Here is a 13,800-nt window from a genome sequence, read left to right on the forward strand (position 1 = left end):
GGTAAAAGAAGGATAAAAAGGCTAGGGTACAGAGCACCGGTCTGTATTTAGCCAAGGAATTGAATTGAAGCACAAGGTGTAGTAATCCTGAGTAAGGGTGAGGCACCGAGTGCTCAATTCAATAGGAACTTGGTTACCAGGTGCAAGGAGCCCAGTCACAGTACCCGTTTACAAAGAGAACCTCGGCTTGTGTCCCGTTGTTTATATTTAAAAAAAAAGTTAAAAGGACAAGAATCCCATGAAAATAATAAATAATCATTGTTGTATATAATATTGATTCCCAGAATAATTATAGGTTCAGATAGAGCCATAGGAAACGTTCGTTCATTTTTACATATTGGACCCTGTATCTCCTGAATACGGACCCTTCGGTTACACGTTACAATACATATGTCTTACCCAATCTCGGTGGAGATTCTGCTGGGCTGGATATTTGGTCTGGGATGTCTATATCTGTATACATAAATACGTAGCCCAGCAGAATCTCCACCGCAATGAAGGCCTAACCCTCTATCACATCTATACTGTGTTGATTTTATAGTATAGAGGGATAGACCAATATATATTTTGTCAATAAAGAATTGCATGGGAGGCGCCTATGGTGTACAACATTTAATAGGGTAAATATCCAAGTTCTTGTAAATTCTTAGTCAAAAGTAAACATTTCAGAAGTTTGTTGAAAATAATAACTATTGAAATATACCAAATTTCAATAAATTCATTCCTGCATATGAACACCAAATGAACATAACTTATTTATCAGCTGTTGATCTGTCAAAAAGCCTTCGCCATTTTCACAGTATTTGTGATAATTCAAGCATACAAGTGTTATACGACCTTAAAACAATGCAAAAGACACCATCAGGGTAAACTTAATGTTTAATTAGCAGTTTTTGTGGAGTTTTTATGATAAAAATGATATATGACATGCCTATGTAAGAAATTTTGGAAAAAAATTCCATAAATTAGGGTAAATTTCCCTCTTTTTTTGTGTTATGCTGTTGCACTCAAAAAAAGTACACATTTGTTTAAATTATCAATAAAGCTTACAATATCAATTCATTATGTTATGGTTGTGAGGTTATAATGTAGACATTCATTTTTCATATGTTTTTTATTTGATGGAAATTGGTCGAGAAATGTACAAATGGGACATAATTAGGTAAACATATGTCTTTGTTATGCATTTTGTATTTTTTACTAGTTGATATATCTAAGTCACTGTAGATTTAAAAAAAATGTATGTTTCTACACTGTTTTGTTACTAAATAATCAATTAAGTGATATACTTGAAGAAAAATTTTGAATGGAACTTATTTGAACGCATATTAATGATTTTGTATCATTTCTATTTCAGGCTTGAAGAGGGGAAAAAAATCATGTAGTGTCCGTTACGCCCTCATTTCTCAGAGTGTATCCATGCAATCACTGCATGATCAAGGGAAAAGAAAGACACTATACCTGGCTCAATAATCACAAAATATCTCATTTATAATACAACACATTTGTAGGAATTTCCCATAGACGCTGGGTTTTGTAGTGTCCGTTACACCGTAGTGTCCGTTACATATTTATTTAAATCCTATTCATTATGCTTAAAACAATACTTATCAGCCTTATTCTGTTTTCTAATCTTAAATACTAAAAGAATAGTAGAATTTGATTACAATAAGTAAACTTTTATATAATAGACTATTTAAACGGTTCACATAACAAGTTATGGTTATGTCAAACTAAAATTTTAATTTTATAATCAGATATACATGAAATATTAAAAAAAATAATGAATTTTATTCAGACAAATCTGTTTAAAATCTTTTGGCCCTATTTCACTGTGATTTGAAGTATCACAAACATTTTATTGCTATCTTCAATGTAACGGACACTACATAAATTTAACCGCTTGAATAACATTAATATTTAGTATTTTTCAGACCCACTTAACTGATTAAACAATAATGATGAGTGCAAAAGAAAGAATGAAAAAGTATAGAGAGAGGATGAAGAATGACCCAGAGAAAGATCATGAGATAAAATTGAAGGACAAAATGAGAAAAAAGACATGAAAGATAGAAACGTAAACTAAAATACAAAATGCATAACAAAGACATATGTTTACCTAATTATGTCCCATTTGTACATTTCTCGACCAATTTCCATCAAATAAAAAACATATGAAAAATGAATGTCTACATTATAACCTCACAACCATAACATAATGAATTGATATTGTAAGCTTTATTGATAATTTAAACAAATATGTACTTTTTGGAGTGCAACAGCATAACACAAAAAAAGAGGGAAATTTACCCTAATTTATGGTATTTTTTTCCAAAATTTCTTACATAGGCATGTCATATATCATTTTTATCATAAGAACTCCACAAAAACTGCTAATTAAACATTAAGTTTACCCTGATGGTGTCTTTTGCATTGTTTTAAGGTCGTATAACACTTGTATGCTTGAATTATCACAAATACTGTGAAAATGGCGTGACGTGCAATTATACTCTGAAGATACATTTTATTACAATGATTGGATTTTTAAGTTAAAAACTTGCTGAAGATTCCCAACTTATGAGAAATAGCAATTATGTAGACTTTGTAGTGTCCGTTACAATATCAAACATTATATGAAAAATTAAAGAATCCATTTATATCAAGCTCAAATATAGTAAGAAATTAACAATGCCTCACAAATGATATTATTAAAAGTAGAATAAAGTGTGACAGTGTCTGTTATTTAAATATATTTTCTTGTGTTTATATGTTCAAACCACATGTGTGTAGAAAAATTCCTTATCATGTGGCAAATATTAATAAAAACTTTAAAGGTTCAATCTTTCCCTATGATTTATTATCATTGAGTTACCTAATAATGCTTTTGTTTGCATATTCTAGCTTTATTTAGAGCCACACAAAAGAAATTCTGTCCTGAAATTAAATTTTCAAGATTAGCTGTAGTGTCCGTTACATAATGTAACTTATTTTATTCTGTTAATAAGAAAGATTATGAGATGAAATATACTCTGATCTTAATATGCACACAAAGGAGAACATAAAACGACATTATATGACTATTTAAGTGAAACTATAACATCTCATCATTAATATAACAAAAAAAAAATAAATAAAAAGTGAGACTTTTTGTTACACTCCGAAGTTGGTACATATTTTTTGAAAATCTTTTCTAAAGTTAGTTTTTCCATGAAATGTGTTAAAAAATGAAGCTAATGAGATCACGTAAAATTTTGTATGACATAGGTTTATTTATTCATTCTATAGTGGATAATATCTTCTTTAAATTTATTCTGTAGTGTCCGTTACACTAAAGTAGCATAATTTGAATCATGAAAAAATAAAAGATCACCTTTGAATTGATAAATATAGTAACTGAGTCTTGTTTTCAATATATCAGCATATACTGTGAAGGTAATTACTAGGATCTACTTCAAATATTCTAAGAGACATGCAGAACAGAAGTTGCACGTCAAAATTTTGCAATTAAAAGTATAAACTTGGTTTTTTACCCTAAAATTAAGTTCAACCATTAAGAAAAAGATTTTACCTTCCTAGAGTGGAAAAATGCATATACTCAAGAAATACAAGTAGTAATCTTAGTTCTACGATCATTTTATATTAACTAAAAGGATATAACATGGTGGATTGTAGTGTCCGTTACACATACAAATGCACAAACTTAAAAGTGTGATATCTCTGAAACTAAAAACGAATACTTAATGATTTTTTGGATTAATTTGCCTCAGTTATAATACTTTCAGAAAATATAAAGAAAAATTACATAAAATCAAGTTGAATTTTTGCTCTCAGTGCAACACATTGAACACAAATACTGTGAAAATGGCGCTTAAATATTCAAAATGTTGTCTATAAAACAGCAGATTGATGGATAAAATGTCCCTAGACTATATGATGACAAAATACTTAATGAAAAGATATATTTTAAGATATGATTATATGAATTTTGTTTCTCTCAACCGCAGAGAAAAAATATCTCGAATTTCCTTTACTTTACTTACGTCAGATGTACAGAAATTTAGATTCTTGTCACATCTTTGTCCATCAAAAGGAAGAAGACTTCTCTTGGAAAAGTTTCCAAAATATGAGTGTTCAGTGAAGAGATAAATGAGACAGAAATTATGCTTTTCACGAAATAAATGTCAACCTAGGCATCTAAAATTACTTGTGTCGTCAATCCGGAAGTTAAGTTGTCTCCACGTTGCAAGATAAAAACTAGTTCCGGATACATTGTGCAAAAATAAATAAATGAATAAAATGAAATAAAATAAAATTCAGAAATAAATAATGATAAACTAAATAAATAAATATCTTAAAAAATATTATTTTGATTAATCTATCAAATGATACTTAATGAATGAATGAATGAATTAATGACAATATAATTTTTTTTTTATTTAATCAATTCTCTACTTTTGAGCAAATGTAAATATTTTATTTTTAGCATTTGATATTTATTATCATCACTAAATGGAATATTTTATATTATATACGATTTTTACAACAGTCTTTTATAAAAAAAAAAAAATAGCATTTTCATAATTGTCAATATTTTGAAGTTTTTTTTAAAGCGTTTTGAAATTATATTTACTTTTCTTTTTCTATTTTAACTTTTTATATTAAGGCCATGATCTTTAAAAGAATTTTTGCCAGTCCGGGCCTCTCCCATTCAGGTAGAATTTATTGGGTCGGTGGGTACATGTGAAAATCTTTTTTTTCATGCAGAAAATTTAAACATATTTTGTTGACGGCATAAGAGGAATCAAAAGAAAAAATATCGTGTCTTAGAATGTAAAAATAAAAGTTTTTGAGTCGGTCAATTTTTAGTCATTAGGGCAACCAAATATTTTATTTGAGTATCCTAAGCTATATATAACTTCTGTATTGATATACTGTTCTATCGTTAAAAATAGTGATAAATGTCCTATACGGACCCAGTGGTGGGGGCTTGCCCTGAGACACGGCTAGATTATTCTAACTATTAATACTTTCTGCAACATTTTGTATAATGTTTTATTAATTATCTTTAATTTGATATCAGCCTGGAAAAAAAAATAGATTACCTTAAAGTTTTTGACAGGGATGTAGCATATTGTTTTTGAAGGGGAAGGGGGAGGGGAGAGAAAAAATCAACTTACCTGAAAAAAAGAAAATTGTCCAACTCGAAAATCTTTCTTTGTGGGAATCGATGGTTTGGGGAGGGAATGCATATGGTAGGTTCCAACTTAATTCTTTCATTACCACTTTCTTTAATTTGCTCAATACATACTACATTATTCTAATTTTACACTGCTGCAACAAAAAATGAGGGAACAACCTGTTTTTCAATGAACATTTTCTATGGTAAAAAAATTATGTCTGAAAAGAAGGGGGGGGGGGGGGGAGTACTACGTGTCTGTAAATCTCCGAACCCGAAATGAAAATCCTATTTTGTAATATGGGGAATTTTCTTTTCACAGCCGAATTCCTTCATGTAGTTAAAAATTCCATTAGCCTTTCACTTAACATTTTCTATAGTAAAAACACAGCAAAAATTTGGGACTCTCTTCTTTCTCTCTCTTTTTTAGGAAATTCAAAGAGGGAGAGGGGGTTGCGACCCCCCGTACCCCCCCCCCCCCCCCGGACCCACCACTGCATTCCTAAGTCGCTGGTTTCGCAGGTCAGTTTCAGTGTCATGATAACCTTGTTACGCAATTTTCCTGCTGGACAGCGCTACTGAGAACAGTGGTTCTCTTATCAATAAAATTGAAAAAAAAAATCATTGGACATGCTGGAAGAAAGGATGAAGCGCTCATGTTTTTATAACACGTTTAAAAAGATTTTGTATCACAAAGGCCACATGGATAAGTGCTAGATTTACAACATTGGCATGGTAAGTATATTTTCTTTTATCAGGGATCTGGTCAGATAATTTCAAATAATTTTCTGGTACAAACACATCCCAGTATTCTGCATGTAAATAAAACAATAACAATAAATTTCTTCAAATTCATAAATTACATTCACCGAAAGATAAAAACTAATACATTTTAAATAAATATTTAAAAAAAAAACAAATTCAACAAATATAGGGTTATTATTTTTTTTTTAAAGTAGAAATTACGTATGATTTTATATTATGGATTTAAAAATTTCAAATTTTTTCTTACACACAATTTTCTCAAATTTACAAGTTCTCGTTTTCTGTCAATTCTGAAAAGATCTTGTAATTTTTTGTGACTTTTTCAGCATGTCCAGCCACGATGTGAGTAATTCAGCGTAGATCCACTGCTTTGTGGAACCTGCATACACATGCATGCACATTTAGAAATACAGATCCGCTCCTCTTTGGATCTTATAGATACATTGTACGTATACAAAACATAGATGTAGACATGTGACTTGCCAGATCCTACTCAGCTGCCTGTGTCCTTCGGGCGAGACTCTGAAAACAGAGGCCCTGTGTCACGGTAGACTGTATAGACATTGGCATGATAAAGATGCCTCTCTGCTCCAACATTTGAAGCCCTTCACCTGTTCACCGAAGGTGATGTACCTCTCTATATGAGTGAAAAATTCTTGAATGGGACGTAAAACAACATACAATCAATCATTCAACGTACGCTGCTGAATGAAAACAGCTATTATATTTATAAAAAATTATTCATGCAGTGGTGATAGTGAGTGTTATATGGATCATGGTGAAGTAACACCCCCCCCCTCCGTTTTTTTTTTTTTTTTTTATAAGTTTGTGCGCCCACCAACCCACTTGGCCACACCACCACCACCATTCAAATGGATCTGCGTTTGTACAAAATCTCAAAAATATGCAAAATTGAGAAGATATCAATATTCCTGATAGAATTTGCGGAAAACCTCGTTAATTCTTTATTATTACGGAAATTTAAGTGTTGTCCCAACATGTTTCCGTATACTAAGTAATGTGGACTTCCGGCTTAATGAATAACAGCCAGGCTGTGAGAGAATCGTGGAGGAATTCTCTAGAAACGTCTGTAAATATAAATTACAATCCTGGTGACGAAAGAGGCGATAATCTAGGATAAATCTGCTCTGTGTTAAGACATTTTAATATCGGTAAGTGACAAAAGGAGAAAAAAAGTCAAGTGTAATTTTTTAAATTCTTTGGAGATTTTTTTTTCATTTCAGGCTGCTGTGTCCAAGGTGATCAGGATGCTTTTTACATGTGTTATAATTTATTTTTAATGTTTTATTTTTTCAAACTATGGAAGGAATAAAATGGTATGAACACAGTAATACGAGGGAGAAACTTGAGTAACTAGGGTAGATCTCTAAAAATTAGATTTAGAAAAGGAAATATCTCACATTGGGGAATAAAAGGAGTGTTCCTGACAACAGAAATTTCTGCTATGTGTGATAGATAGGAGGAAAGGGGGAGATGGTGGTGCTCCTGTATTCAAACCTTCTGACTTCCACAGAAGATCATTGAGATGCGTAAAATTTCTCCTTTTTTTTTGTGGGGTGGGGTCTGAGAGGATTCAAAATTGAAAGTAGAAAAAAGGTTTAAAATGTTTTTCCCCATGTCCAAGATGTCTTGTGAATTTTAATGAATTTGAGATTTTAAAAATTGAAAGTCAAATCCACTCTTTACAAAAATGTTAAGTTATACTAGATTGAAGACAAATTTAACATGTTTAACACATTTTATTGTTAAGGAAATCTAAGAAATGGTAAAAGAGACGGGTTATTATGACATACTTGGTGTCAAGCCAACTGCCCAACCTGATGAAATCAAGAAGGCTTACAGGAAACTAGCATTGAAGTACCACCCAGATAAAAATCCAGATGAACCAGAAAAGGTAATCTATAAATTTAATTTAGATCTTTGATATGCTTGAACTAAATCACTAAATAAAGCTTTGTATATTGATCTTGATGGAGGGGATCAAAGATCTAATTTAATTAAATTGGTAACCCATGATAATGGCGATTCAAAATTTATCAACATAATAGTAAAATGCTTTCATTTTTACTTGCAAATTGTAACTATGAATATATACAGTGTAAATTAGCTGTATGATGTTCATAAAAAAACAGAGACATCTTTTACATGGTTAGATAATATCATATCTGAAATGCTATTTATGATTTAATTTAAATCTTAGTTAAGCTCTGATAGTTGCTTATCTTAACGACGGTGAGATATTGAAGTAGAGATCTGAAATCTTTTTCCACAGTTCAAGTTGATCAGCCAAGCCTATGAAGTTCTGTCCGACCCCAAGAAACGTGATATTTACGATGAGGGTGGGGAAGAGGCCATCAAAGGGGGAGGAAGTGGGGGTGATTTCCACAACCCCTTTGACATTTTTGATATGTTCTTTGGTGGAGGGGGAGGAAGGAGGGGTCGGGGGCCCTCAAAGGGGAAAAATGTGGTTCATCAGCTCCAGGTCAGTCTAGAGGACTTGTATAATGGAGCCACCCGCAAACTGGCCTTGTCCAAGAATGTCATCTGTGATAAATGTGAAGGTGAGTATCTGAAAGTATCCATTAATTATCTTATCATATAGATAAGTATCTGAAAGTATCCGTTAATTATTTCACATTGAAAGGCAAGTATGTAATAATTAGCTCACCTAAAATTAGCTTTGTTTGGTGGTGCCGCATCGGGTCGGTGTCGGCGTCGGCATCCCGGGTTAAGGTTAAGTTTTTTGGATATGGATCATAATTTTCTTTCGTTCTATATACTTTATGTCCTACATTTGATTAGACATGCATGGAAGATGTTGATCTAATGTTTTCATTTAAAAGCAAAGTTTGTGATGTTGAAATTTCAGCAAAGGAATGACCAGGTTAATGTTTTTGGTGCAGAGAACATTTTTGGTGCACTTTTTGTAATGTGTAGGACAAAATATTTGACAAATATATACCCTTTGTTGAAACCAAACTTACATGGATGGTACATGATTAGGTGCATACCCCCAGACTTGCTTCGGATGCTGAATCTGACCTACATTTTCTGGTTGAGTGAACAGGTTAAAGTTTTTGGTGCAGGTTTCATTTCTCAAAAACTATGAGCCCTATAATGACCAAACTTGCATGGATATTCACCATATGAAGGTGTGCACCTGCTATTTTCATCTTGATTGGATGATTATTTTGAATTTTACAGGTGTTTTTTCAGGTTTTATTTTGTGGTCTTGTGCAGGTTTCAAACTTTGCAAGGATTTATCTGAAAAGCACATATTATTAACCAAATGCAAGGTTTGCATCTGGAATTTTCAATTTTATTTGTTTATTTTTGGATGCATTTTACAGGTTTTTTTTTATTTAAATTGACTTGTTCATTTTGCAGGCTCATTATAAGGTTTGAGAGATATAATGACCAAACTTGCAAAATGATACATCTAGATGCATATTAAAACAACTCATTAAAACTGAAAAAAAGAAACATTTTCAAGTGTTTAAAACAGTTTTTAAATTTTTGAAGATAATGTAAATTCATTTCTCAAGGAATAATGGCTGGACATGAACCAGTTAAAGATAAATTAATGACTTGCCTTATCAAGCGTGTGTGTGTTATCAAATCTTAGGGAATAAGGCACAATATTAAAGATCTTTCTCTTATTCTCTTAATTGTAATTTATTGTCGAGTAAAGCACTTCATTACTTGATGACCAGCTTTTTATTTTCAAAATGAATTTGATATATCAAGATTAATTTGATTTTGTATAATGATTTTTTTTTCAACAATTAGTTTGCAGAGTGTCATGACACATAATTGCAATATATTTCTTTAATGCAGAAATAAAAAAATGTTACCATTGAATTACAATGAAAAGGTATTGATGTTTTTTGGTTACTTTTGTTTCACTCATTAAGAAACATAATGAGCACTTATATTTTACTGTAAATTTTTATAAGTAAATAGTGAACACCTCTAGATGCATAAAGGACTTGCACCTTCAGATGCTGAAAAACCACATACATTTTCCCTATTGGACAGTTCTAGTAAAAGTTATGCGGCCATGCAGGTCTATCAAAACAACTTTATGCTTATATAAACCAAATTTTTTTACAAATGTATATTAAAAGTTTTAAACTTAATAGGATTTGAAAATAAATAACATTTTCAAAATAAAGGACTAGTTTTAAGTTTTTATATAGGTCTAACCCGAAAACTAGAAACATTTCAAAATTGAAAAAAAAAAAATTTTGCATTTTTGGATGTACAACGTTTTTGTTGGTCGGCAATGCCAAACCAACAATATTTTAATTGTGGCCTGATCTCACAAAGATAATGTATCTCATGATCTGGTGCATATACTGATGTGTACTATCTTTATTACCTATTGGTTACATGTATTGTGTATAATTTCACAATTGTTAAAATGTAAATATTTCACACAAATGTTATCATAAAATTATTAATCATTTATTTTGAAATTAAGTAAAGAGAAGTATATAAAAGTTTTGAATTGGTGAAGAGAAGTATATAAAAGTTTTGTTTATTGACAAAGGTTATATAAAATTATTGCTAAGATTAATCTGCCAGACATGATGAAAAGCAAATTGAAAATTCTTAAATCAGAAAAAAAATTCCTATATGTGATGTTTTTATTCAGGTCGTGGAGGTAAGGAGGGTGCTGTACAGAAGTGTACGAACTGTAAAGGAAGTGGAATGCAGGTCAAGATCCACCAGCTAGGTCCCGGTATGGTTCAACAGATCCAGACCGTCTGTAATGAGTGTTCTGGTAAAGGAGAAAACATCAACCCCAAACACCGGTGTAAAACCTGTCTCGGAAAGAAAGTGAATAGAGAGAGAAAGATTCTGGAGGTTCATATTGATAAAGGTGAGAGTGTAAGAGAAGAGATTTATTGAACACCACCCCTCTCATCGCCATTTTGTACAGAGGTTTTTAAATACTGGAGAATGTAGAATTACCCTGCATTAATGTTAGAGGGATGGAATCATATGGCCAAAAATTTGAAATTATTCCAATTTTGTGGTGGAGATACCCCCAAAAGCATCATATTTATCAGTACAACATTTTTTTAAAACAAAAAGGTATTTCCTAACTTTAACTGAAAAAAACAAACTACAGGATGTGAAACCTACAAGAAAACATTGGTTTTTGTACGTGAGCATCATGCAACAATTTTCCAATGATTGAACTTAGTTCATGTTTTAAACTAGACACCATGGCATTTGTAGTATGGAAAGGAGGAATGAGTAAACATACATTGAAAATTCATAAATACATATATATTGAAAACATATGGCTGGGCCGGGAATTGAACCCAGGACCCTTGTATTTCTTGTCAGGTGGTAAACTCAAAAACTCCTCCTACAATTTTGAGATTTCAATATAACTTGGCACACAAGGCCGATGTGCATCGGTTTTTGATTTCAATGAACGGTGTTGCCATGGTTACTAAAAATATAATTTTCTGTGAAATTCCTTGAAAACTCTACTTCTTCTACAGTTTTGGTCTGATTTCAGTATAACTTGGCACACAAGTAGACTACACTAAGATACATAGAATAGTGCATCGGTTTTTGATTGCGATGAACGGGTTGCCATGGTTACTAAAAATAGAATTTTCTGTGAAATTCCTTTAAAACGCTACTCCTTCTACAGTTTTGGTTTGATTTCAATATAACTTGGCACACAAGTAGACTACACTAAGACAGAATAGTGCATCGGTTTTTGATTTTGGTGAACGGTGTTGCCACCTTGTCATGAAACTTAACATTAGTAATTATACATTGCCTGACTTGGCACACAGGTAGGCCACGGCACCGATCTGTAGTATAAAAAAGAAGGAATGAGTAAACATACATTGAAAATGGCACACAAGTAGACTACACTAAATACATATATATTGAAAACATATGGTTACTAAAAATAGAATTTTCTGTGAAATTCCTTTAAAACGCTACTCCTTCTACAGTTTTGGTCTGATTTCAATATAACTTGGCACACCCTGTATTTAGAATAGTGCATCGGTTTTTGCGATCTAACCTTAAAAATAGAATTTTCTGTGAAATTCCTTTAAAACGCTACTCCTTCCAGTTTTAGTTTGATTTCAAAGTAAGTTGGCACACAGTACACAAAGCCTGCAATGGTTTTTTAAGTACACATTATTTCACAATTTTAAATTCTCTAGCTACAAATTCACATTCATTCATTATTAAAAGACTTTCATACATAAAAGCAGCATCTACTGTTTTGGGGTGAAAAAATATAAATGTGAGATTAATTAAAGTAAATATTAAGAAAGATAAATAATGCATCCAAAAGAGACCTTATTTTACATTCAAACAAATGAAAATGTAATCACAATGTAAACATTTTGTAGGCATGAAAGACGGTGAGAATATCCGATTCGCGGGAGAAGGGGACCAAGAGCCGGGATTAGAGCCGGGCGACATCATCATCGTCCTGGACGAGAAGCCGCACGACGTCTTCCAGCGGCGGGGCCAGGACCTGGTGATGACCATGGAGCTGGAGTTGGTGGAGGCACTGTGTGGCTTCCATAGGACGATCACCACCCTGGATAAAAGAACCCTCGTCATCTCCACCATTCCTGGTAGGTTGTGTAATGGTTATTATGTGTAGCACTGGATTGAATGCATTTGCCACATCTAGCAATAGTAAAAAATTAATTGTGTGTGGCATTAGATTGGATATATTTGCTGATTGGCAGTAGTAATTGTCTGTTGCACTGGATTTGGTAATATTGATATTGAGCAACAATAATTTTAATACAATTTTTTAAATATCTGCTCAATGCAAATCTCCATTTGTGTAGGTCAGGATAGTATGAAATCCTCGATATTCGTGGGAGACCAATGTTCTTTGATTTTGTGGTTTGTCCTTTATAATAGCAAATCTACCTCCCCTTGAATGATTATTTTGCAAATGGATTGATGCACTGAATCTCTGTGATAACCTAGTTACAGGTCTACAAAATTATCTCCCCTCAAATTAATAAAATTTGCTTGATCAGGAACATTGACCAAAATGAAAATGATTCCACATTAACCTTCCTGATTTGAATAAGTCTATAATACCAGGGTATGCTACGTGCAGTTATTTATTCTTTTTTGGTTTCATTTTAGGTGAAGTTGTGAAAACCAATGATCTCAAATGTGTAATGAACGAAGGAATGCCCATGTACAAAAATCCATTTGAAAAGGGCCGGTTGATAATCAAATTCGATGTGAAATTTCCCAAAAACATGAAAATTGAACAAATTCCGGAACTGGAGAAAATATTGCCACCGCGTAAAGAACCCACATGAACAATAGGTAGTTCTTTGACCACCACGTACATTTTAATAGCCTCGATCTTCAAATTTAAGGAATACGAACAAAAACGTCGCCGAGAAGCTTATGAGGATGATGATGATGACGATATGCACGGGGGTCAAAGAGTTCAATGTGCATCTCATTAGTGATGTAAATTGTGTGGGGCAGGGATGGGGTGTTTGATTATTTAATTTGAAATAAATTGTAAAAACAAAAAATTGTACAAAAATGTAAAAATGTGTGTTGTGTGTTGTGTTTGTGTGTGTGTGTAAATTGTTGAAATATGTGTAAACAATTGTTTTACTTCTTTTCAATATTTGTTGACTTCATAACTTCAAAGTTCTTCTTCTTTGTGTTTATACACATACTATATATCTGCAATAGGACATTGTGTCAGTTTTAATCTTCCTCTTAAGGAAATGTACATAAAATAATTATTTTAGTTTTTTTTTGCATCCTGCACAATGTACATCTGTTCACAAAACTGTGCT

General features: G+C 32.2%; 2 protein-coding genes across 3 annotated transcripts in view; one reads left to right on the forward strand and one right to left on the reverse strand.

Moving 5' to 3' along the window:
• The window catches only part of LOC134229161 (dymeclin-like), a 30,004-nt gene extending 25,794 nt beyond the window's left edge, over window positions 1-4,210 (reverse strand). The window contains exon 1 of one of the 2 annotated variants that reach the window (XM_062710866.1): window positions 4,041-4,210. The gene's annotated coding sequence lies outside the window, so the exon portion shown is untranslated. The remainder of the gene's footprint in view (window positions 1-4,040) is intronic. The other variant, XM_062710867.1, reaches the window with a different exon arrangement.
• Window positions 4,211-6,950: 2,740 nt separating this feature from the next.
• On the forward strand, window positions 6,951-13,575 carry LOC134229159 (dnaJ homolog subfamily A member 4-like). The gene is given in 6 exon segments (XM_062710864.1): window positions 6,951-7,113; window positions 7,713-7,856; window positions 8,235-8,523; window positions 10,620-10,847; window positions 12,358-12,588; window positions 13,121-13,575. Coding segments are annotated over 5 exon segments (1,215 nt in total). The 5' UTR covers window positions 6,951-7,113; window positions 7,713-7,724; the 3' UTR covers window positions 13,456-13,575.
• The last annotated feature ends 225 nt before the right edge of the window (window positions 13,576-13,800 follow it).

Source organism: Saccostrea cucullata, unplaced genomic scaffold (genome assembly GCF_032062105.1).
Source record: "Saccostrea cucullata isolate Sc308-1 unplaced genomic scaffold, CSIRO_AGI_Scuc_v1 ctg572, whole genome shotgun sequence".
Taxonomy (NCBI): domain Eukaryota; kingdom Metazoa; phylum Mollusca; class Bivalvia; order Ostreida; family Ostreidae; genus Saccostrea; species Saccostrea cuccullata.